At 46.6% G+C, this 25,448-nt stretch overlaps 1 protein-coding gene across 5 annotated transcripts in view; it reads right to left on the bottom strand.

The window, feature by feature from the left end:
• Nucleotides 1–25,448, bottom strand: part of Sp7 (Sp7 transcription factor) — a 33,863-nt gene that overhangs the window by 3,882 nt on the left and 4,533 nt on the right. For 2 of the 5 annotated variants that reach the window (XM_063254836.1, XM_063254837.1), the window contains 6 exons: nucleotides 23,849–23,874; nucleotides 22,906–22,994; nucleotides 17,025–17,154; nucleotides 8,925–9,077; nucleotides 4,756–5,014; nucleotides 4,241–4,268 (listed from right to left, as the gene is read on the bottom strand). In XM_063254836.1, the coding sequence (XP_063110906.1) occupies nucleotides 4,241–4,261 (21 nt within the window). In that variant the 5' untranslated portion in view covers nucleotides 4,262–4,268; nucleotides 4,756–5,014; nucleotides 8,925–9,077; ... (1 more) ...; nucleotides 22,906–22,994; nucleotides 23,849–23,874. The remainder of the gene's footprint in view (nucleotides 1–4,240; nucleotides 4,269–4,755; nucleotides 5,015–8,924; nucleotides 9,078–17,024; nucleotides 17,155–22,905; nucleotides 22,995–23,848; nucleotides 23,875–25,448) is intronic. The other 3 variants (XM_063254835.1, XM_023567693.2, XM_063254838.1) reach the window with 3 other exon arrangements.

The raw sequence follows: 25,448 nt of genomic DNA on the forward strand, positions 1-25,448 counted from the left end.
CCCCTCCAAGGCATGAATTGGGGTGGCTAGGATACTCTCTCACAGTCACACCCTTCATGCCTCAGTGTCTCCAAATGTGTAGCTATGTAGCTTCACACTTCAAGGGCAACAAAGGAAGAAAGATGTGTACATGAGGCCTGGGAGACTCAGAAATGCAGTGATATCTCCTCAGTCCCATCATGCTGCTGCTACCAAGCCGGACCAGCAGAGGGACAAGAACTATTAAGAGATCTTATCTGCCCCCATTCCAGGTTTTCTTGCCTTCACCCCATATTCCAGGTGAAGACCACCACCCTTCAGGAGCTCATGACATCCACCCTTCCCTCATTCAGCCCTAGATGCTCCCAGGAGATGCCCTCCAACATCTGTTACTAAGAATTCCATTTAAAAATGCCTTGTTGAAGTGTGTGGTGGCGCACGCCTCTGTAATCACAGCACTTGAGAGGTAGAGGCAGGAGGATTGTTGGGAATTTGAGAACAGCATGGGCTACAAAGTAAGTTCAAAGCTAGCCTGAACTGCATAGCAAGACCCTATCTTAAAAAAAAAAAAAAAAAAAAGGACATGTGAAGCTGTCTCTGTATAGTTCCTTGGTTGGGAGCCTCAAAAGTCAAGTGGCTGGTATCTTCCTAGTAAAGCTAAAAAAAGAACCCAAGGGGCTGGGGATTTAGCTTAGCGGCATAAGCACCTGCCTTGTAAGCAGGCGGTCGTGAGTTTGATCCCCGGTACCGATAAAAATGAAAAAGACAAAAAAAAAAAAAAAAAAAAAAAAAAAAAAAAGAACCCAAGAATTCAGGGTTCTCAGACCCACCAAGCAGCTCCTAGTTTGTGCTATGTGTGTGTGACACCAATCCTAGAAGTGGGTCTAGGTTCTCAGGGTTGCAAAGAGAGGCAGGTACCTGCAATCATGACTGCTGCTCCCCTGCCTAGAGGCAGGTACCTGCAATCATGACTGCTGCTCCCCTGCCTAGTTACCTCCATCCCTGAGGTCCTGTTGACCCCGCAGGCTCCTAAACTTCAGCCACAGACAGCTTTCTACCCAGAGTTTCCCAGTCAGGGTTTCCTCTGATTCTCTGAACAGAATGTGAACTAAGGCAGCAAAACTGGTGGGCAGGAGTCAAATCACAGCAGGAGAGGCAGGAACATGGGATGCAAATAACCCTGCAGTAGATGAGTAGCTACCATAACAACTCTATGGGGACAGGGAAAGAGAGACCAGGAAAAGGAAAACCTGCATTAAGATGCAAAACTGGGCAAGGACCTAAAAGAGAGAAAGTTAAAAAGACAAAAGGGAAAGAGAGACAGAGGAAAACAAAATAAACAAAGGAGAGGTGGTGGAGAAGAGCTAGGCTAGGAAAGCTAAGGAGAACAGAGAAAAGATGAGGGAAAGAAAGGCCGCGGGGGAGAAGGCGAACTTTCTCCCTAAGAGAAAAGCCACCTTAGCGCTGGGCCTCAGAAAACCCCCAGACCAGGCTACTCCCCCCTTCTTCCCCCTGACCACCCCCTCCTCCTCTGCCCAGCCCGGCCCAGCTCCGGCTCCGATGGTTTCCCTGCGGTCGGTTTATTTTTAAAAACGCCGACGCCATCCCCCCGCCCAGCCCTCACACTGTGGCCACAGGGGCCTCAGCCAAGCCCAGAGACCCCACCCAGCAGTGGAGAGGGAGGTTGGGGTGAAAGAAGGCAGCCAGCCTCAGGCCAACAGGAGACCCCAGCCGGGCACGGAGAGGCCCACGGGGCGCCAGGGCAGGGAAAGAGAAGCCAGAGACCCAACCTACTCAGACTTGGATCTGGGGAAGAGGTGGGCATATGGTTAAGTTTCACAACTGCCTCAGTTTCCTTCTCTGGCTGATTGCTCTTTCCTGAGAACTAGGGGAGAGGGTCCCCTTTAAAGGGGTCTAAGCATCTGTCCCCATACCTGATGAAATGTGTTATCAGCCAGGACCCAGAATTCCCACCTTCTAGTTGTTTCCCATCCTCTACCTCCACCCCATCATCCTTACAAAAAGAAAGAAAAAGAAAAGCAATAGCCACCAAAACATGCAGTACTGGAGGGGCGAGTCTTCAGAGGAAGAACAAGACAGGAGCTGTCCCAGCTCTGTGGAGACAGCAAGAGGATTCCCGCTTTCAGAGTTCACAGTGCAGTGCTCCCCACACCTCCCTGCTGCACATCTGACAGCTGGCTGACCTTGGTTCTGAGTGCCAGAGTCCCTAGTTCAGCCTTCTCCCCAACTTTCTTCATTCTCCTGACTTCTCTTTTATTTGTTTTTGGGTATGGAGTATAGACATAGAACCCAGGCCTCGCACATGCTAGGCTAGTGCTCTACCAGTAAGCTATATCCCCATCAGGCTTTCCCATGGCTCCATTTCCATCTAGCCCCTGCTCCATTTGTTTCCCTTCTCTGTATCCCTGTGTCTTGCTCAATCCAGGTGACCCTCCCGTCAAACATCCCTCTCTGATCCACCATGTTCTTCCCATTGCCTGAGAGCTTGGATAGAGGAAAGAGGGCTCAGGAACCCAAAAGTAGTTGAAAGGAGAGAGAAGGAATGGAGGGACTAGATTCCCTTTGTGTTAAAGGCACTTCCAGCTCAGAGAGTGAGGGGACTTCTAAGACTAGCTTCCACAGCACACTCCTCTTCCCAAGTGTTTCCCCAATCCCATGTCTTCCCACCAGGCCTCTGGGCCACCCCTCCTCCAAGCATAGTGCCACGCTGGCAAGCTGGCATGATGCCTATGCCCACTGAAACTGCCCCTGCCCTGGGTGGACCCAGGATTTCCACATCCCTTATGCTTTCAGCTTCCTCAAGACCAGTGTTTCAATGATGGCTCAATAGAATCTAATGAGGAAAGAGACAGGATGACAGTGTACCCCTATTGTGGCTGAGGGTAGTGTACATCACTTGGGGACTCCTGGCTGGACACAGAGCGTGACAAGAAGCATGATGTCCATCCCTTGGTTTGTATGCTGTTCTCTCAAACTCAGCCATAAATTGACTACCTGACAGCTTCACACAGATGCCATTCCTCACTTGAACTAAGAGCAGTCAGATGGTCTAGCACCCAGACACACATCTGTACTCTACCACATGTAGGCATCCTCCATTGCCTAGCACATGCAGGCCAGAGGACACAGGTGTCAAAAGGCCCCTGCTCCATCTCACACACACCTCTCCAAAGGTTGGCAAATTTGTCTTATTTGGACAAGAAGTCTGAGACTTGAGACCTAGTTAGTCACTAGAAACAGAGAAGAAGAAAGATTCAAAGCCACAACAGGAGGTTGACCTTTAAGACAGGGCTCTCCAGCCCCCAAATCCTGCAGAGACCCAGAAAGCAGGACAGAGATGGTGACAGAAACAGCATCAGAGACTCAAAGCCACAGAGAACTCAGTTCTGAGTGATCATGGGCTCTCACTTTTGAATTTTGTGCCTTGGCCCTCCAGATACCCTAGTTGAGCCAGTGATTTCTCAAGACCACAAACCCCAACAGTACCCTAATTCCCTTGTCTCCTGCTCCAGAGGCAAGGGATGATAGGGTCCCAGCCTGAAAGGGAAATGGCCCAGTCCGCCCTGGAGCCTCCCACTCCCAAAATAGAGCTGAGTTTGTCTTTGGCTGAAAGCTAAATATTTGTGAGCTGGGCAGGAGGCCTCAGACCCTGTCCCTCCTCCTTGGTTCCCTCTCAGGCCTGGGCTCAGTTCCTCTGGTCAGCCCGGCCACACTGCACACAAGGCTGCCCTCCTCCTCTCCCTCACAGGCAACCTCCTTTCCTTCACAGACCCGCTCTAAGGCCAGGCCTCCCTGACAAAGATGGAGGAGACCCAGTTTAGGATAGGAGTCCCAGGCTCAGGACCCCCGGGGAGCCCAGTCAACTAGTGGGCTCCCTGTCTTTTCTGCCCTTTTGCTACTGTGGAATCTCTCTCTTTCCATCCTTCTCTTCCCATTGGCCCTGTCTTCTCCCTCCTTTCTCTACTGCTTCTCCACTCCTCCCAGTTAGTGGCTCAGCTGACCTTAGGGGTCCGAGCCTTCTTTGGACCTAATCCTTTGAAGGCCCTGCCTGCTGGCCTTCTTCTCTTTCCCTGTCTTTCTACCCTCTGTTCATCCCTCTTCCTAACCTTCTCCTCCTCAGAAGGACCCTAGAAGTGACAAGCATCACAGCTACTCTCTATGTGAGTTGAAGGGGTGGGATGGGCAGAGATTAGGACCTTAAAATTGTGACTGGTTTCTAGGGGGAGGAGGGAGCCATTACCTCAAGCAGGGAGGACGCCATCCTGAGGCTGGGGACCGGGTCCCAAGGAACCAGGCAGATGGAGAGAGTCGAGCCAGAGTCGGGGAGAGAGAGGGAGAGGGGAGAGGGAGGGAAAATGGGAGAATGGGAGAGAAGAGATCTAAAGTTAGAAGGGACTGGGAGGTGGGGGTGGGGGGGCTGCTCTCTGTCTGTAGGGATCCACCCTCTAATTACAGCTTTCCCAGCGGAGAAGCCTTCGGATCCAATGAGGAGGGCGAGAGAGGGAGGCAGAGGGTCCAAATTTCCTGCTCCATTTGCTGAGCTCCCCAAAGAAGGGATCTGGGAGGGAGAGGAGAAAAGGGGGCACCCAGGGCAGAGATGGGAAGCATAAAGGGGCATAGGAGCTTGGGCAAGTTGTCAGGGCTTGGGAGGGGTCTGGCGAAAGGTTAAGGAGATGGTGGGTCCAGGTGTCCACACCCCCAACAATCCCCTAGGCATGTGTGGGCCGCCCTCCCAGAGCTCCTCAGCACCCGTACCTGGGGAACCTGAGGCTGGCTGTCCCAGGCTCTCCTCTCGGCAGGTCTGGCAGGGAGAGAGCAGGCAACCGGTGGCTTACGGGTGCTGGGAAGGATCCACTCCTTTCCCAGGCCAGCTGCACTCTGGCTCCTACACGGGCTGCGATCCTGGTCCTGCAATCTTACTCTGGCTCCAGTGTCCTCACCGATGCTGGCAGCGGCTGCTTCTGCTGCTGTTGCTACTGCTGCTGCCGAGGCTGCTGCTGCCCGCCCGCCGCTGCTGAGGGAAGGAACAGGAGGGAAAAGGAACAAACCCCAAACCACTAATTAGAGATCCAGGGTTGGGGGGATGGGGGATCGGGGACGACACTCACACAGACAGACTGGAACACACTGACATACACACTCATGGACAGACACGGGGGATGATGCATGCACACGTACACACATGCTATACTACCCAGTAGTACAGCCACTGTCACAACACAAACACACACAGAGGGACACAGTGACATGCTGGGTGCACACCACATGCACACTGGCCATGGAAGAGGCCTGCCTCCTCATTCACCCACAACACAGAGAGCTGTGTGTGTGTGTGTGTGTGTGTGTGTGTGTGTGTGATACCACTCAGGACAGGGAGGAAAAGTATATCCAGTAGTGGAGACTCCTGCTCCCAAACTTTTAGGGTCACTGAGGCAGGTTGCAGAGCCAGGCCTGGAAGAAAGGGAGGAGAGTGGCACGGGACTTAGCACAAGTGTGGGGTCCTTTCGTTTTTTTCCCTGTGCCTCAGTTTCACTGCTGGGAAACAATATTTAAGCTTACTTTGTTTTGTATGACAGAATTGGAATTGAACTGAAAAAATATAAGACAAAAAAATTTGAGAAAGCAACTTTTTCTCTTGCAATGTTGGAGGTCAAAACTAGGGCCTTGCACATCCTAGACAAGTGCTGTATCACTGAGCCATATCACTGGCAGAAAATTAAGGAAAGTAAGATGAGGGTCGGGGCAAGAGGTCACTGGGTCAGCTCATTCATGCCAGCACTTAACCCCTTTGTGCTAATCCCTCAAAAAACAAATGCCCTGGCCTCCATCATTCCTTACCAGTTACCCAGGTACCATTCCAAGCCCCTCTTGGCTGGAGGATTTAATCTCCAACCTTTGATAGATGGTTCTTCCCATGAGTGACCACACTTCCCTTAGTGGGGGCTCCTAGTTCCCTTGCTTATTACCAAGCAGTAATTCCCTCCACAGGAGAAAGAACTGAAGTTAGAACTTAATGGGAGGGCTGGGGATTTAGCTCAGCGGCATAAGCACCTGCCTTGTAAGCAGGCAGTCGTGAGTTCAATCCCCGGTACCGATAAAAAAGAAAAAGACAAAAAAAAAAAAAAAAAAAAAAAAAAGAACTTAATGGGAATTCCCAACTTTGACTTTCCACCAAAATGGAAAAGAGAAGAAAGAAGGTCAATCAAGTTGGGAGAAGGAATCCCCCAAGGTCCACTACCAATTGCCAGGGAGAGAAAGGACTGAGCAGGCAGGTGGTAGGACCACAGTCTGTTCCATGGACACCAGGTTGTTTTGCAAATTATTCCCTTAAATACTTCTCTGTCTGCTCCCTGCCCTACCTGTCTTTCCTCTCCTTCCTTACTCCTCAAGAGCCCTCATTTTCTTTCTTGAGCACCCAAGTCCTCAGCTTCTTTGACTCTCCTGGCTTTCCAAAGGAAAAGTGGGAGGTAGAGCCAGGAAGGTATAATGATGCATGCCTGTGCTCAAGGAGGCTGATATAGGAAGAACACAAATTTCATTCCAGGGCTGGGGATTTAGCTCAGCAGCATAAGCGCCTGCCTTGCAAGTGTGTAGTCGTGAGTTCAGTCCCTGGTACTGATAAAAAAGAAAAAGACAAAACAAAAAAAAAATTTCATGCCAGCTTGGGCTACATAAACAGTGAATTTAAGGCCAGTCTGAACTATATAGCAGGACCCTGTGTCAATAAAAGGGGGGAGGAATTTAGCTCAGTGGCATAAGCATCTGCCTTGCAAGTACATGGTCGAGTTCTATTCCAGGTACAAAAAAAAAGCTGGGAGGTGAAAGGAATGGAGAGGAGAGATGAGTTACAAGCAATTTTGTTTTGTTTTGTTTTACATAGCAGTTTAAACAGCAGGCAGGAACAAAGTTCAGGGTAGGACTCAGGAGTTCTAGGTGCCACTTCTAGGATTTGATTTTCCCCCAAGAACCCTGTGAACACAATATTTGAGAAAGGGTCATGGAACAGGTAACTGTCCGACATAGGAAAAGAACATGTTAGGACCAAAAGACACAGAGAGCAAAAAGTAGAAGAGTTCAAGGGAATCAGGAACCATTAGAGGCTGTAAGTAAAAGAGAGGAAGAGGGAAACAAAAGACCAGATATATGGCTTGGGAAGAACCAAAAAGAACAGAAAGAAAAAAGCGAAAAAAGAGCAGAAACAGGCCCACTGGAACAGGGACAATGGCTTCAGAAGGACAGAGAAAATAGCTAGAGGCTTGGCCAGGTCAGTGAGGAGGTGGAGGGTTAAGCAGCCAGCAGGTGGGGGGCAGGGATGGAGTATAAATAGCCCATAATTACAAGGGCCACCCCGCCCGTCTGCCCAAGAGGAAGTGCCCGTGGTGGGGTGTCCCCGTGACCTCGCAGTCTCCCCCTGGTGGGGGGCAGTCTAAGCCTGAGGTGCTGCTTGGATTTCTAGAGACCCTAACTCAGAAGTTGGGAAGAAAAGCAAACTTTAGAAGCTGAACATGATGTCACATACTTCATGCTTGCCGTTCCAGAACTTGGGAGGCTGAGACAGGAAGATTATAAATTCAAAGCCTAGACTGCATAGGGAGACCTTGTCAAAAGAAAGAGAGAGAGAAAAAGAGGGAGGGAGAAAGAAGAGAGAAAGGAAGGTTGGGTTTTAGAAAAACTATCACTGTATTGACAATAGAAGAGCTTGAGATCAGTCAGATCAGGCAGGAAACTGAGGCAGAGTAAAAAAGTCTAGACTATGAAAGACAGCAGGAGCTGGGGATTTAGCTCAGCAGCATAAGCATCTGCCTTGCAAGCAGGCAGTCGTGAGTTCGATCTCCGGTACCTATAAAAATGAAAAAGACAAAAAAAAAAAAAAAAAAAAAAAAAAAAGACAGCAGATAAGGGTGAAAACAAAAGAAAAGAAAAGAAAAGAAAAGGGAACTGGGATTCAAATTAGATTGGGGAAGAAAAAAATTGAGGAGAAAAAGGAGGATGCAAAATGAAAGGAGGGACAGGGCTAGAGTGAGGACATGAGGAGAAGGGTCAACCTTCTTCACCGCCCTCTTGGGGTTTCATCCCTAATTCTACCTGAAAGGAAAGGAGGAATATTCAAACCCAGAGTGCTAGGGAACAGAAAAAAGGAGGACCTGGTCCCAGGAAAAAGAGTATGCCTACTGTGTCAACCCCAGCCAAGTAACTACAGAGGCAGAGCCACAGCTACATAGAGGGTCCCTGTCAGAGACATAGGCAAGGCCTCCAGCTCAGCCCTCAGCCCAGCTGTGGTGCTAGATGCTGACTTCTTCCATACCTTTTTTTAAAGACAGCCCTCAACCCAGCTGAGACCTGATATTCCTGGGTCCTGCTCCCACCCGCCTTCCCAGGTCCCTCAGGAACTGGGGCAGCAACTGCATCCCTAGCAAGGACCTACCTCCACCCTCTCTGGCCTCCTTCAACCCTGCCTCCCAGGGGGTGGGGCAGCCACCCCCCCCCCCCACCAAGAGGCGCCATGTGGCAGGGGCGGGTAGAGGCTGCGGGCTCTGGTCCTTCCAGTATAAACCCCCTAGGCATCTGGTTTCTATCCACCCCACCACCACCCTGGGGGCCCCTCAGCCTCCGCCCATGGCCACCCAGACACTACACTATGAGATGGATGTCCCTGAAGGAAGGAGTGGGTGGTGTCTTTCTGATCTCCCAATGCCAGGACTGGGCTGAACCGCAGGGACCACTCCCTTCCCTCCCTCCATTAGGACAACCCCGGATGGGCTTCCTAGGCTAGAGGGGCTTCCTAGGCTAGAGGAGCTGAATCTGGAACCTGCCTCAGTTCTCTCCAATTGTTTTGGATCTTTCTGAAAAGCAGAGTGTGTGGTGGTGAGAAAAAAACCTGGGCCAAGTGGGAGACCTCTATTCCTGCTCCTTTGGGAACCTACCTCCTTCCATATCCACTGCCCTCTATCCACTCTGCTAGGCTGGGCTCCCTCTGAGCCTCAGGCCTCCAATCCCAAGGACTTCAAGGCTTCCCCTGGATGGTGTTACTGAAGATTTGGTCATGCAAGAGAGAATCACCAGTGCAAACAGAACTCCTGAAATAGAGATGTACACACACTCTAATATGTCCCTAAGGAATGATACACATTCAGATACACATACTTGCACATATGTTGCAACACATAACTCATTCACATATACGTCCTATGCAGACACCTCTGGCACGTATGTGTCTTGTACACATGATGCTTACCCCAGAACCTCCTAACCTCCATCATAAAAATGCATGCATCGTCAGGTGTGGTGACTCACACACTTGTAATCCCAGTACTCTGGGAGGCCTGAAGCAGGAGGATTGGAAGCTCAAACCCAGCCTGTGAAATTTAGCTTACTAAAACCCTTTCTTAAAATAAAAGGGCTAATAAATAAATAAATAAAAACAAAAGGGCTGGATTGTTGATTTCCTATTGTCCTGAGTTTTTTTGTTTGTTTGTTTTTTGGTACCAGGGATTGAATTCATGACCTGGTGCTTGCCAGGCAGGCACTTACGCCACTGAGCTAAATCCTCAGCCTCTATTGTCCTGTTTTGAAGTCCTGTATCACTTTCACTATTTTGTTTTGATTGGCTTTATACTATTTTATTATGTTTGGTTTTATTTTCTTTAAAATAAAATAAAAGAACTGCAGATGTAACACAGCGTGAAGACCTTGGGCTCAATTACTAATAAACCTTCCCAAAAAAACCAAAAGCATGCACCAGTATACATATATGATGCACTTGTAGTCTCCTAGTTCCCCTTAGGAATTCACACAGACTCATATTAATACGTCTCCACACATGGCAAATGTCACAAATATACATGCAGGCCTATCATCACAACTTTACAGCTCTGGACATTTCTTGAGGGGTATTTGAGAACCCCTCTCCCTACAAAAATCTGGAGATGAAGTCATGTGGGGGCTTCTTCCAGTCCTAACACTGATGCCTGCACCTCTTACTAGTTGAGGAGCCATTAGTGTACCTTTGGGCACCTTTGATCCTTTACTCCTCACTCCTACCAGAGTTCAGAGACCTCAATGGCCCCAGCAAACTCCTTGGCCCTGGGGAGCCCCGGCACGTACCCACCTCCCCATGCCCTCCCTCAACCCTGCTGACTCATCTCTCCCTCTGTGGAGCTCCCCAACCACAGGGGCCTGGAAGAGAAGCTTGGAAAGTTGCACTCATGTCCCGGGCCCGGTCTGGCCACTACCCCCCCACAATATGCACTCAGGCCCAGCCCTCTCATCTCCTGTGGTGGCTCTAGTGACAGAGAACACAAAAAGGATGGAAAAGAAGGCATCCAGAAAGATAAGGGGAGAGAGACAAGGGGAAGTAGAGATGGTGGGATACAGACAGGAGACCTGCGGGACAACTGCTGTTGGGTAGGGTCCTCCAAGAGCAAAGGGCTGGTGACCAGGGAGAGTTGTGGGTCCAGCAAAGATCCACAAAATGTGGCCCAGGATTAAAAAACTGTTGGGCCCTACCCAGCATTCACAAGCTAGGCTCAATGAGCTTAGGATCTAGGAGGCAAGCCGGTAACACAGGTAAGGAGGAAAGCTCAAGGCCAGGCTGAACTACATAGTGAGCCCCTGTGTAAAAAAAAAAAAAAGAGTAAGTCCCAGTCCCAGTTCTTGGAAGGCTGAGGAAGGAAGATTGCCATGAGTTTAAGGCCAGCCTGGGCTATATAAGCAAGTTCAAGGCCAGCCTGATCAACACAGTGAGACCCTGTCTGAGAGAGAGAGACAGAGATACAGAAAAAAAGGTGCTATAAGAAGAGAGAAGAGAGGGGGCTGGGGTTTTAGCTCAGCGGCATAAGCACCTGCCTTGCAAGCAGGTGGTCGTGAGTTTGATCCCTGGTACCGATAAAAATGAAAAAAGAAAAAAAAAAAAAAAAAAAAGAAGAGAGAGAAAGCTAGGGATATAGCTTAGCAGTACCTGACTGGCAAGTATGAGGTTGTGAGTTTGATTCCTGGTACAAAAAAAGAAGAAGAGAGGGAGAAAGGATGGCAGGGACCAACAGGATAATGTAGTTCGATCCCTGGTACCGATAAAAAGGAAAAAGACAAAAAAAAATGATGATGATGATTCTAAAACTTTTTAAAAGGAACTGGGGGAAAAAAAAGAAAAAAACAATAAAAAGGAACTAGGGATGTAGTTCTGTATGAAGTCCTGGGTTTAAGCCCCCATAGCACATAAAGAAAGAAAGAAAGAATCTGGAATCTGATACAGGAAATAGTGTTTTTTGTTTGTTTGTTCGTTTGTCTTGGTACTGGGGATCAAACTCATGACCTTGCCTTTGCCAGGCAGGAACTGATGCTACTGAGCTAAATCCCCAGCCTAGAAAATAAGTTTCCTTGGGGCTGGGGATTTAGCTCAGCGGCATAAGCGCCTGCCTTGGAAGCAGGCAGTTGTGAGTTTGATCCCTGGTACCAGTAAAAACAAAAAAGACCAAAAAAAAAAAAGAAAAGAAAAGAAGTTTTCTTAAACAAACAAAATTTAGGGTGACACAGTCCTGAACATACAATCTATCCATAGGAATGGGACTGAATAACCTTTTTTTTTTTTCTTGAGACAGGTCTCATTCACTATATAGTACAAGTTGGCCTTGAACTCTGTGTTGCCCAGGCCGGCCTCAAACTCACAGCAATCCTATCTCAGCCTCCAGAATACTGGGATTACAGTGTGTGCTACTATACCCAGCTGGGAATGCTCCTTTAAAATCCTAGATAAACACATTTTCCTGTTGTCTCTTGACCTGCTTGATTGTTCTTGTTACAATAGCCAGGCTAGCCTGGAATTCCCTGCTGATCCTCTGCTTTAGCCTCCAACTGCAGGGATTACAGGTATGTGCTCCCACACCCAGTTTGGATTATTCTTGAAAGCACAAGATTATGAGATATGGAATGGACCACTACAACATCCCTTCATTCCACAAATGTTCAGGGAGCACTTATTTGGTGCCAGGCACACGGAGCTAGACTTGAATATGCAGCCAAGAACAAGACAGACAGTCCTCTGCAGTACTAACCAGCAACTCTCACAAAAGAAGGGAAAAATCGGTTTTTGTTTTTCTTTTTCTTTTTTGCAGTACTCAGGGTTCACATTAAGCCTCATCTCCAGCCCTATACCCATCTTTTCTGAGATGGTTACCACTATGGCTAAGGGGAAAGTGGTAGGAGTGGTGGTATGTGTGTGTGTGTATATATATGTGTGTGTGTGTGTGTGTGTGTGTGTGTGTGTGTGTGTGTGCACGCGCATGCGCATGGGGACTCAACCCAGGACTTTCATAGTGCTAAGCTACATGTCTAGCCCCTGTTTTTTATTTTTTGCTAATTTTTTTTTTTTTTTTTGGCCTTTTTGCTTTTTATCGGTACTGGGGATCGAACTCACGACTATCTGCTTACAAGGCAGGCACTTATGCCGCTGAGCTAAATCCCCAGCCCCCTGAGTTTTGCTAAATTCCCCAGGCGAGACTCAAGCTTGTGATCCTGCTGCCTTTTCTGGCTCGATTCAGTAAATACAGGATTTTAATGGAGACACAGTGAACCTAAGCCAGTGTAGGGGGAGTTGAGCAAGGCTTTCTGGAAGAAAGGGTGACTACATAAAGAAGCTGAAAGATTAATCCCTAGCCCACCATGGTGACTCACATTTGTGATCCCAGCATTCAGGAGGCTGACTCAGGAGGATCAAGACAAGGTCAAGGCCATCCTGGGCTGCACAGTGAGTTCAAGGCCAGCCTGAATTACATAGAGAGACCCTATCTCAGAAACAGAACAAAAGGAATGGTAACCTATAAAGGGAAGAATATGCAATGTCCAGAGCATGAAGGATTAGCAACACTTTAGAGGCGCCAATAGTTGACTGGACCATAGACAGTGGAGGCTATGGAGAAAGTTTCATTAGCCATGCTGGGGCCTGAGCTTGACCCTAAGAGGAAAACAAGGGAACATTTGTGTATTAGAAAGATGACCGTGGCTGCAGAGATGAGAATGAGATACTGTAAGGGCTCAGAGCCAGGGAGTTCTGGGTAAATCAATCCTTTACTATGGTGCAAGCTCAGGCAGGTTATTTCACCCTTGATGCCTAAGAGTCCTCTGCTTAAGTAAAAGGAAAACAACATGGCCAACTCCTAAGGTTGTTATAAAGGTAAGAAATAAGGGTTGAGGGTGTAGCTCAAAGGTAGAGAACTTGGCTAATGTGTGCCAGGCTCTGGGTTTGATCCAACATACTATTTTAAAAAATGCAAATTTCTTTTTTTTTTTTTTTTTTTTTTTTTTTTTCCTTTTTATCAGTACCAGGGATTGAACTCACAACTGCCTGCTTCCAAGGCAGGCGCTTATGCCGCTGAGCTAAAGCTCCAGCTCCCACTTTCTTCTTTTTTTAATTCAAATTTCTTTTTCTGGTACTAGGACTTGAACTCAGGGTTTTTGTACTGAACCACCTCCCAGTACTTTTTATTCTTTAGTTTAATTTGCCCTGGCAGGGTTTAAACTTGGCATCCTCCTGCTTCAGTCTCCCACAGTGTTGGTCTCACAGGCACACATATTATGCCTGGTTTTGGACTCTTTATTTCCAGTGCTGGGGATTGAATCCACTGCCTCGTGCATGCTAGGAGAGACTTGTACAACTGAGCTACATCCCAACCCTTTACACACAGACTTTTAACAGTGTTTGCCAGGTAGTAGTTGCTCCATAAACGGTGCCTGTTGGTGTCTTGGTACCCTAGAAGAAAAAATCACTGGCAAGGAGACCAATCTGTTGAAGCAGTCCGGGGAACAGCAAGATGCGCCTGCAGGCCGAGAAGGTAAGCAATAACTGAAACTTGACGTTTAGAAGTTAGAGTAGACATCTCTACCGCCTCATTGGATTTGAGGAATAAGCAGGCCAGGAGGCATTTTTGGGGTCTTTGTTCTGGGACTGGTGGGTCTGGACACAGGGTGAAGGGTAGCACAGGATCTGAGGATTCCTTGCATTGTCTTAATCCCTGAGAACCATTTGTCTTCCCTTTTGTTGCCTAATCCCTTTCTCTCCTTCCTCTCCCCTAGAAGGAACATCCCCAAAGAAAGCTCTGTTTGGAGCCTACCTGGTTCCCCCTCGCTAGCCTTCCTTTTCCTACTACCTGGGTTAATGAACGACCCTAGGACGCGGTCCCCACCATTAATCCCTCCTCCCCACAAACCCTCGCACACCCCTCTGGATCTGAATCTCTAACACGGCTTGGCTTAGAGGTTTGAGTCAGGGTGCACTATTAAAGCAAAGGCAAGATCGGAGGTCTCAGCCCCGGTGACAGCCGCCGTGGAGATAGATACCCTCAGACCGGTGGGTCCTCAGGCTCCAAAGCAGGGCTCGGAGCCACGCGGGACTCGAGCTCCTGCTAGAGCCTCCCTGTCCCCGCGCGGGCAGGCCGAGGGGCGGGCGGGGCCGGCTGGGCCAGGCGCCCGGGCAGGAGGCAGCTGCATATCTGCGGTCCCGACCACAATTGCTGGGAGTCGCGTCCCGGAGACTGGCGGCGCTGACTCTGCCCGCTGCGGCCGCCGCGCCGATTAGAGCCCGAGAAGGAGCGCCAGGCTGGGTGGGGGCGGCGGTAGGGGAGATCGGTGCCCCTTTCGAAACCTCCGCCCTGACCGGCGCCCCCAGCGGCCGACCAAATCGTGCTTCCCCAGCCTTGGTATGGCCGAGCCTTCTGCTAAGGCTTCTGCCTTTGGACCCTGCAGAATTTGAGGTCCCGAAGGCGTTGACATCCTTTTAATGCCAGGCAGCCAGCTTATCATGCTTAGTCTCTTCCTCATAGCCCCAAAGAGGAGTCTAGATCATAGAGCTCCCGTCCTTTATGTCCACGTCCTCCAGGATCACTCTCTACAGCTACAAAAGAAGGGATCAGAGACTGGAGAGGACCAGCATTCCGGGCCCAGAGCACCCCCTGCTGGCTGGCCGCGAGCCCTGCCCCTCCCCCTCCAGCTGTGACCTCCAGCTGTGGTGGTCGGGTGGTGGTGGGGAGCTGGCCGCTTTGATCTAGGAGCGTGGCCACCCCCTCCAGGCGCCCCATTAACCTCCATTATACCAATTAGGCAGCTCTCCCGGTCTTGGATCCAAGCTTCAAAGCCCCCTCAGTGGGGAGAAGAGAGGGCTGACTCCATGCCCTCCCAGACCACACCACTTTCAGACAAGACCCAGGTGTCCTGGTCCTCAGCTCATGTATAAGATAGTAGGTCCAGAAAAGGGACCTTCAAGGGCCACCAACATTTTGATAATAAAACTTCACTACGGAGAGAGCCAGAGAAGAAAGGGGACCCTCTCTTTCTGGCTTTAGTTCCTTCTGTTTAGGTAGTAGCATTCAGGTTCCTTGCTGACCTGGGCTTCCCATTAACTTATCCAGCTTTATCCCGTGAAGAGGGTAGCCAAGAGGCATCCTTCCTCCTCCCTTAATCCTATCTCAACACTCCTTTCCCTCCTCCCTCTTGGAACAATTTCCGCTAGGGGAGCCTGAGTAGGGCTCAGCACAGTGGCCGCTTCCTGGAACATTTTCCTGTATCCGAAACCGCGGCTCCCTCCCTAGGGACAGGCTGATCAAGGCCAGATGGGAGCAGGGATGGGGGAGGAAGAAGGAACCAGGCACTCACCATCACCCCCTCCCAACCCATGTGCACACCACTGGGAGCCCCGTCACACAAGGGCTGACACAGGCACTCACCCCATGCCAGTATCACACAGACCCATGGGCATTCATGGGAACATAGAGGCCAGATCTTAGAGACCTACAAAGTCAGCACAGTCAGAGATAGAGATGATCACACTTCCTACATTCAACCTTTGACCCTCTAAACTCTCCTCAGGCCTGGCCCTTTCTTGCCAAATAAGGAGACCTTAGGAATCTAAGAATACATATAGTACAGTAGGACAGCAGGGAAGCCTTAATTAACAGGGGATTGTGATATCTAATGTGGCCCACCACACACTTCCTCTTCTGGGTCAGGTCTGACTCCTCTCCGCAGGATCTGGGAAGCAGAGTAGAGGAAGTCTGGGCCACTTCTCTGGGTGAAAGAGTACTTTCTGGTTACTTCCAGATTCTTATAAAAGTCTATGGTATGGTATTCACTAGGTTCACTCATGATGGCTGGGGGACATAGTGGACAAGAATGTGTAGTTGCAGGCAATACTGGGGACCTGGAAGACTCAGATGACCATGAGGCTACCTCTTGGGGATAGGCAGGGAGCCAGGACCAGGTACTGTGGCCTCGCCAGTGACAGTCCACTCCTCTCTGTTGCTCGCCATACCTCTTCTTTTTTTTTTTTTACCGGTACCAGGGATTGAACTCACAACTGCCTGCTTGCAAGGCATGTGCTTATGCCTGCTGAGCTAAATTCCCAGCCCCTTCGCCATACCTCTTCTGTGGAAGCCCTGGTGATAGAGAAGAGGGTAAGGGTTGTGTCCCCAGCTCAGCTTGTGTTTCACTCTCACCCTTTTCTGTTCCCTATCTCTCCAGGAAAGGTGACTCATTTTTGCTCCCCATGTTTATCTTTGCTGGGAAAATTTGTGCATGGATACAGCATGGGATAGAACTACAGAAAAGCCGAGGGTAGGGGCTGGGGATTTAGCTGGGTCTGGGGATTTAGCTCAGCGGCATAAGGACCTGCCTTGCAAGCAGGCAGTCATGAGTTCGATCCCTGGTATGGATAAAAAGGAAAATGACAAAAAAAAAAAAAAAAAAAAAAAAAAAGAAAGAAAGAAAAAAGAAAAGCTGAGGGTAGAAGAACATAGTCTTCTTTTTTCTGAAACCGTTCATTGGTTTAGAGGAAACATTTGAATTTGAAAAGTTCCAAAGTTTCAAAAATCTGGGATTCAAGGTCATCTTAGAGGGATAGGAAGGTACATAAATTACAAGAAGAACCAAAGCTTACTGAGCTGCCTCAAAGTCACTGAGTTCTCTCCTCAGTCTTGCAGCTCTTAAGTTCACCTGGCTGACACCTGATGATGTCTTTCCTGACCTGGTTAATGGTTTACCTCTCCAACTATCCAGAAGTCCATTGGCTGGTACAACAGTCATCTTTCTTCTTCTTCTTCTTTTTTTTTTTTTTCTTTCTTTCTTCTTTATTTTAGCCAGTAACTTTTTGCTCTAGTTGCGGTAGAAAAGCTTAGTACAAAAAAAAAAAAAAAGAAACTTAGTACTTTTTTTTTTAGTGGTACCCAGGATCAAACTCACAACTATGTGCTTGTGAGGCAGGCACTTATGCCACTGAGCTAAAACCCCAGCCTGAAAAGCTTGGTACTTAATTCAGTAGTCAATAGCATTCATGAAGTAGCTCCATGAGTGAAATACTAGGGAGCAAATAACACATACAACCCCCAGTCCTTGCTCTTTAGTATGGGTAGAGAAGAGACACATGAAAATACCACAGATCATGTTTAAAAGCATAGATGACTCTTCATTTCTCTATGCCACCATTTCATTTCATTGTTTTGTTTTGCTTTTATTCTTTTTGAAACAAGGTCTCTCTATGCAGTTCAGGCTGGCTTTGAACTAACTATGTAATCCAGGCTGGCTTGTGGCAATCCTCCTGCCTCAGCTTCCCAAATGCTGGGATTATAGATGTGTGCCACTGTGTCTATCCTCAATGCTTCCATTTCTTTGTCTGAAAATGAAAGAATTTAGTGATGTTGTATCCCAAAAATAAGACCCTGAGATGTCGTCCAAAAAAAACAGGGCAAAAAGTCTTTGAAAAGAAAAAGGAGCACTTTATTTAAGCTGGCACCAGTGACACAGTGCAGTTGGAGCTTGCAAAACTGTGTACACTTGAGAACCACTGACCTCAGTGATTTCTAAGTTTTTTTTTTCCTGATTTATCTCAGGGATGCTAGAATAATTCTTTTTTTTTTTTTTTTAAAGATAGTCTCAATATGTAGTTGAGACTGTCCTTGAATTCACTAGCCAAGGTTGGCCTCAAACTTGTTGCTACCCTGCCTCAGCCTCCTTGAGTCCTGGGATTACAGGCATGTGCTTCCATGCCCTGCTTTTTGAGACAAATTTTTGCTAAATCACTAAGTTGTTAGGGTTGGGCTCCAACATCAGTCTTCCTGTCTCAACCTCCAATGGTGCTGGGATTGTTGGTGTGTCATCATAGGCTAATGTCTGTTGGTACTGGGGATTGAACTCACAACCTCACACTTGCCAGGCAGGCACTTATGCCACTGAGCTAAACCCCTGGCCTTGATGTCTGTTCTTAATAAACCCACTAGGAAAAACAATATTCAACAAGTGGTAGGGATAACTATATTGGGACCCTTCCTTGGAGCCGAAATAAGTTTTCTTGGAGGGGGGCCATGTTCTGATTTTGAAAGAAAAAAAACTAAAGACATAGAGAGGTAAACACATAGGAGCTGGCCGTTGGCAAGGCTGTGACAAGGCAAAAATGAACTCTTAACCCCAAAGCCATCCAGCCCCTCATTTCAGGTAGCAACCAAACATTATTGTCTCCTATTAATTCCTAGGTAGGGTGAGATCCCAGGTAGGACAGAGCTATAAAATGTAACAGCCCAAGGGACTGGGGATTTAGCTCAGTGGCATAAGCACCTGCCTTGCAAGCAGGCAGTCGTGGGTTCAGTCCCTGGTACCGATAAAAAGGAAAAAGACTATATATATAACAGCCCAGCAGTTAAGCAGGAAACTATAGGTTTATTTTTATTTATTTATTTATTTTGTGAGACAGGGTCTCTATGCAGTTCTGGCTGGCCTTGAACTCAAGTTGTAGTCCAGACTGATCTTGAACTCTCAACAATCCTCCTGTCTCAGCCTCCTGAGTGCTGAGATTACAGGCGTGAGCCACCAAGCCTGGCTATGGAAGTACAGGTTTACATCAGGAAGACTTTTTCTTTTCTTTTAGATGTACCAGGGATCAAACTCACAACCTTGTGCTTGCCAGGCAGGCACTTATGCCACTGAGCTAAATCCCTGGCCCTGGAAGACTTTTTCCAAAGTGGGGGTCCCATTGTGGTACTCAGTGGTACCCAGCACCAGGAGCTCAGAATAGAGGACACTGAAGCCAGGCTGCTTGCTAAACACAACAGACAACAACAACAAAAAATTTTTTTACAACAGAAATTTTAAGTAAATCGTTTGATAGTTAATATTTTTCACAATAAAATCATTAAAATAGTCATGAAGTTGGGAATACAGCTCAGCAGCACAGTGCCTAACTGGCAGGTGTGAGATTGTGAGTTTGATTCCTGGTATAAAACAAACAAAAAGTCAGGCAGAAAATAACAGATTTTTGTGATTCATCCTTATTTAGGTTTATTTCACTTTTAGTTTTCTTTCCGTTTTGAAGCCTTCATGGTAGAAGAGAGCAGCCCAGTCTTTTGAGAGATGAGGTCTTTTGCAGGAAGAGGGTAATTTATGGAGAATCAAACTCAAGACCTCATGCTTGCCTGGCAGGAGCTGTCTAACTGAGCTATATTCCTGGCCAAAATCAAGTCTTTAAAAGGTCGTAAGTTCGTGTCTCTGCTCAGGGAATGGGATAGTAGAAAAGTCTAGGTAAGCTAAGTGTAAGACAAGAGTTCAGAGGGGAGGGAAAAAACTTACAAAAACGTTCCCACCCTTTTCCAGAACACACCTTCCTCCAGTCCCTCCCTTGGAAAACAAGACCGAGCGATATTGTTCAGAAGCAGCAGGTGGCAGCAGTGAGCTGCTCGGCGACTCCCTTGTGCTCTCCTTGACGCTCCGGACTTCCGCAGAGCGTTGGCACCTTTGCAGGGAACACTGACAGAGTTTTTGGGGTGAAGGCGAAGGATGGGATGGGAAAAAAGACTAGGTGTTATGTTACTGGCTCTAACCTCCCATACCCTTGGCTCAGAGAAGGTGAAGCGCTTGTCAAAGGTCCAAAGATGGGGGCTGGGGATTTAGCTCAGCGGCATAAGCGCCTGCCTTGCAAGCAGGCAGTCGTGAGTTTGATCCCTAAAGACTAAAAACAAAACAAAACAAAAACAAAAACAAAGGTCCAAAGATGCCCTGATCTAGCCCGGTGTGGTAGCACAAGTCTGTAATCCCATTTTTTGGGAGGCTGAAGCAGGAGAAGTCTTGCAAATTCAAGACCAGCCTGGGGCTATAAAGTGAGTTCAAGGCCAGCCTGAACTGCATAGGGAGACCCTGTCTCAAAAAAACAAAACAACAACAACAAAAACACAAAGCTCCTGTAACTCCTAGGCCAGAATTCAGCAGTGCTCCTCTACTCCTGTCTGATATGGATATGCTTGTCTACCTGCCTGCCTTTTAAAGAAATTCCCTGGGTGTCTATTGTGTCCCATGAATGTGCTAGAAATGTAGAATACAGTAGTTTAAAAGGACAGGAAAAAAAGGGGGGGGGCTGGGGATTTAGCTCGGTATAAGCGCCTGCCTGGCAAGCGTGAGGTCGTGAGTTTGATTCTGGACACCAAAAAAAAAGAACGCAATCCAAACCAGTCCAAACCAGGCATGGCAGCACATAGCTGTAATCCCAGCACTTTCAATGCTGAGGAAGTAGGATCGCTGGGAGTTCAACGCCAGTCTCAACTACATAGGAAGATCCTGTCGCAAAATCCCTTCTCCGGGGCTAGGGATTTAGCTCAGTGGCATAAGCACCTGCCCTTGCAAGCAGACCGTCATGAGTTCGATCCCGGGTACCGATAAAACAAACAAACAAACAAAACCGTCTCCCCCAGGGAGAAAGAGACAGAGAATGAATATACACAATGGAGTACCACTCTTCCGTGAAGATAAACTGGAAGGCAAATTTGTAGGCAAAGAGATGCATTTTGAGAACATAAAGTTAAGTGAAATAAATCAGATACACAAGCATAAATATCACATGAATTCTATATAAGAAACCTATATGTTATATATATATATACATACATATATATATATATATATATAGTAGTCAGAGATTGCAAGGGGAATAATTATATACAGGACACAGAATTTATAGCATTAAGATAATGAGATTCATTATAACGCCCATTCTCGTTGACTTTTATCTACTTTTGAAGACCTACAATATCTCCAATGTTCTGGTTTTGTCGGTTTTATTCTTTACGGTTTTGTTCAATTGTATTACAACTAATGATATAGGCAATTCTATTAGAAATAGCGGGAGGCATTATGGTAACCATTGTTGATCATCTTGTATTATGTTTTTATAATATCTATTATGTCCACCCTTTTGACTTGACCGATTCTGTTCTGTTATGTCACATTTGGTTTTACTCTCTTCCAAAAAAGCAATACAAACCGTGGGAGCAATGAAACCCAAAATGTGTAATAGTCACTGTACAAAAGAGAGGAAAAGAAAGTGCTCTAAACTATATAACTGCATGTATATTTAAATGTATAAGATAGAAAATGATATCACAGAGTTTTATTGGATCATTGAACAGAACTGTTTGCAGTATCATTGTTGGAATGTTCACTCTACAAGCTTTAATTTTGTGACTGGAACAATTATTTCTAAGATGGCAATATGTAATCCATTAACTAGTGATTTCCTACTGCGCATTTTTTTCTTCTGTAAATCTGTATAACTTGTACCCCTTCACTGTTTTTTTTTTTTCTTTCTTTTCTTTTGTCCTTAAATAAAAATTAAAAAAAAAAAAAGAATTTATAGCATTATTTTATGATGGTCACCCAGAGGTAAATACAAGAAAATGCAGGAAATCTATGCTCAATACTAAAGACCCAAGGAAATCTAATTGAGGGCCTGGATCCCACAGCAATGTCCTGCAGGAGTCTAGCTGGAAACCTAGAGCCCACAACAATGACTCATGCAAGTCCTGTTTTACAGATCTGTGCTGGGAAGGCCCAAAAGGTCAGCCGTGGAAGCTTGAAAATGTGTCAGCTGAACGAAGGATTTGTGCCAGTAGGTTAGGGTTCTACACGGGAGCCTAGAAGTGATGCTAAAACAAGGACCAGGGATCCCCTGAAAAGTTCCACAGCTATCTTCAGTGACAGTGAGGTCCTGCACTCCTCCAACGATGAGAACAGCCAGGTTCACATCAGGAAGCCAGCGTGACAAACTTCTGGAGACTAAGCAGTACACATCTTCCCATCCGGAGCCAGGAAGAAATGCTCAAAGTAAGGACCAGAGCTCCCCAAAGTAAAGTGCAGTCATCTTCATCGACAAGGTCCTGAGCTCCTACACTCCTAATGGCTGAATCCACATCAGGGAAGAACCAGCAGCTCCAACCAACAACACTTAGGAGAACTTACAATGGCCATTCTTCCTCTCCACATGTCTTTATGGCAGCAACTATCCTCAGGTGGGCCATCTACAATCAGCACCATGCTGATTTAATTCAGCTGATGTTAAATTGACCACCAGTTTTTAATCCATAATATATATATTATATTTAATATATTATATATAATTTTATATATATAAAATATATTTTAATCCAATATATAATATAAAATATATATTTTAATCCATATATATATGGAGAGAGAGAGAATGTAAAATAAAAGGTAAATGGGGGGGCTGGGGATTTAGCTCAGCGGCATAAGTGCCTGCCTTGCAAGCAGGCAGTTGTGGGTTCGATCCCTGGTACCGATAAAAAGGAAAAAGACAAAAAAAAAAAAAAAAAAAATGTATGGAGGAGAGAAAGGAGAAGGCAGGGGTCACACTTGATGAAAACTGGATGACCAAGTTAAATTGGGGGACATTGTCTGAAGGGTGTTGTAATCAGAATAGCAGTGGGACTCTCACATTTATGGAGTTATTAAGTACTCATTGGGTTGCTTTTTTGTGCCCATAACATCCACATAGTGGGGATATGATGATAAATAAAGCTCAACTCAACAACAACAATAACAAAAACAAAAAGACGCAACTCAAGATACAAAAGGAAGTGTATGTACCATTGTTGCCCCTTGATTCACGTTTTGAAATTTTGTTGTAGTTTCTTCTTTTTCTTCCTCCTCCTCTTCTTTTTCTCTTTCTTTTTATCCTTGAATAAAAGGATTTGAAAAAAAGATGAATGAATCCAATCTATACAAACAAATTGTAAAGCCTGATGTGGTGGTTCATGCTTGTAATCCCAGCACTTGGGAGGCTAAGGCAGGAGGATCACTGTGAGTTCAATGCTAACCTGGGCTACATGGTAAATTCAAAAGCAGCAGAACAAGACCTGTCAAAAAAGAAGGCAGAGACAAAGACAAAGAAGCAGAACCAGAAGAAGAAGGAGGAGGAGAAAGAGAAGCAAGAGGAGGAGGAGGAGCAGGGAAAAGACCTGTTGTCCGGGACTGGGGATTTAGCTCAGCAGGCAGAAGTGGCTGCCTTGCAAGCAGGCAGTCGTGAGTTCGATCCCTGGTACCGATAAAAACGAAAAAGACAAAAAAAAAAAAAAAAAAAGACCTTGTTGTCCAACCTAGGCAATTAATGAGATCCTGTGTCAAAATTAAAATTAAAAAGAGCTAGGAGCTAGGCATAGTGATGCACCTATAATTCCAGCACTTTGGGAAATTGAGAGAGGAGGATAAAAATTCTAGCTCAGTCTGGGCAGTATAGTAAGACTTGGTCTCAAAATTAAAAAGAAAAGGGCGTAGGGAACATAGCTCAGTGCTTAGGCCCTGCTTTCAAAAAAGAAGATGAGGGAGCGAGCAAGAGAGAGAACAAGTGAAAAGAAAAGGAAAAGAAAGGAAAGGGAGGAGGCTGAGGATAAAGCTCAGCGGCATAAATGCCTGCCTTGCAAGCAGGCAGCCGTGAGTTCAATCCCTGGTACGGATAAAAAGGGAAAAGACACCCCCCCCAAAAAAAAAAAGAAAGGAAAGGGAAGAAAAAAAAAATCCAGGGAAGACATACCTTTTATAATTTCATAATTTTGGTCTCTGTAAAAAAAAAAAAAAAAAAATTTTGGTCTCTGTAACTGGGAACAGAGAGATGTTTCTGGAAAAGATTGCATAGTTGAAACTTGATCTAAGATTAGAAGAATAAATGATTTTCCCCTTTTTTAAAAAATCCAATTTATTCACAGATAAAAAGAAAGAAAAATAAAGGGCTGAGGATTTAGCTCAGTGGAATAAGCACCTGCCTTGCAAGTAGGCGGTCTTGAGTTTGATCCCTGGTAGGATAAAAAAAAAAGAAGAAGAAGAAGAAAAAACACTATAACAAAATTTTAAAGTCATCAATCAAGGCCTTGTTTGTTTTTTGTTTTTGTGGTTTTGGATGGGCCCTACGCATGCCAGGCAAGTACTTAACTGACCGTTTAGTACACCTCTCATCCGGAAAAATGAGGGCTTTGTTTTGTTGTTTTGAGATAAGGTGTCACTATGTAGCCCAGCCTGGCCTCGAACTCTCAACCATCCTCCTGCTTTAGCCTCCCAAATGCTGGGATTATAGGCGTGTGCCCCTACCCTTGGCCCCAATGCTTTGTAAAAGGAAGAAATGATTAAAACCATTTTATAACCAAAAAGATAAAAATAAAAAAAGAGCCCCCTGTGGACAGGGAAAGGTGACTTTCATCAGGTTTGGGGAGAATGATGAGGACAGACAAAGTTGAAAAGTTGAAAAGTATAAATTCTGCAGACTGCCCCAGAGTCACAAGCTGCCTCAGGGAAACTGCTCACTTTTCCCTGAATCCTCTCATTCTCTGGGTTGGGTGCAGCTGACAGCTAGGATTTGGAAAAGGGTCTCGTCCCAGTTCTGTTACTGCTATCCAGAAATAGATTCCAAAGGCTCCTGCTGTGGGACAGACCTCCAACCTCCCCCCTCTCCGTAAGAAACTGAAACCTTCCAGTCCTTGAAATGGGCAAGAAGAGGTGACCTGTCTTCCGCAAGTAATCTGGGCAGACAGGGCAGGGAAGGAAAGAGAAGGCAGCTGAGAAGGGACTGCGGAAAGGAAAGGCTTCAGACCTGGGATGAGAAAGGAGCCAGTGGGCATTTTAATTATTACTCATTAGTTTTTCTAGTTTTTTGAGATAAGATCTCGATACGTAGTCTAGGCTGGCTATGAGCTCCCTGGGGAGCTCATCAGTTTAAACTCTTTGTGATCCTACTGCCTCAGCCTCTCATATGCTGAGATTATAGGCACCACTTTAAAATATTAGCTGATTTAAATTTGGTACTTAATAGTCATTGTACCTAACTGTGGTAGCGCACACTTGGGAGACTAAGGCAGAAGGATTGCTGGGCTTTGGAGGCCAGCCTTTGCTATGCAGAGAGTTTAAGTCTCATAGCAAGACCCTGTCTTTTTTTCTTTTTTTTTTTTTTTTGCAAGACTGTGTCTTAAAAAAAAAAAAAAAAAAGACCAACCAGGCTTGGTGGCTCACGCCTGTAATCCTAGCACTCGGGAGGCTGAGGCAGGAGGATCACTGAGTTCAAGACCAGCCTGGGCTACAAAGAGAGCTCAAGGCCAGCCTGAACTACATAGAGAGAGCTTGTCTCAAAAAAAAAAAAAAAAAAA

Source organism: Cavia porcellus, unplaced genomic scaffold, assembly GCF_034190915.1.
Source record: "Cavia porcellus strain 051 isolate PalLab524CR breed Dunkin Hartley unplaced genomic scaffold, mCavPor4.1 scaffold_8, whole genome shotgun sequence".
Lineage (NCBI taxonomy): Eukaryota > Metazoa > Chordata > Mammalia > Rodentia > Caviidae > Cavia > Cavia porcellus.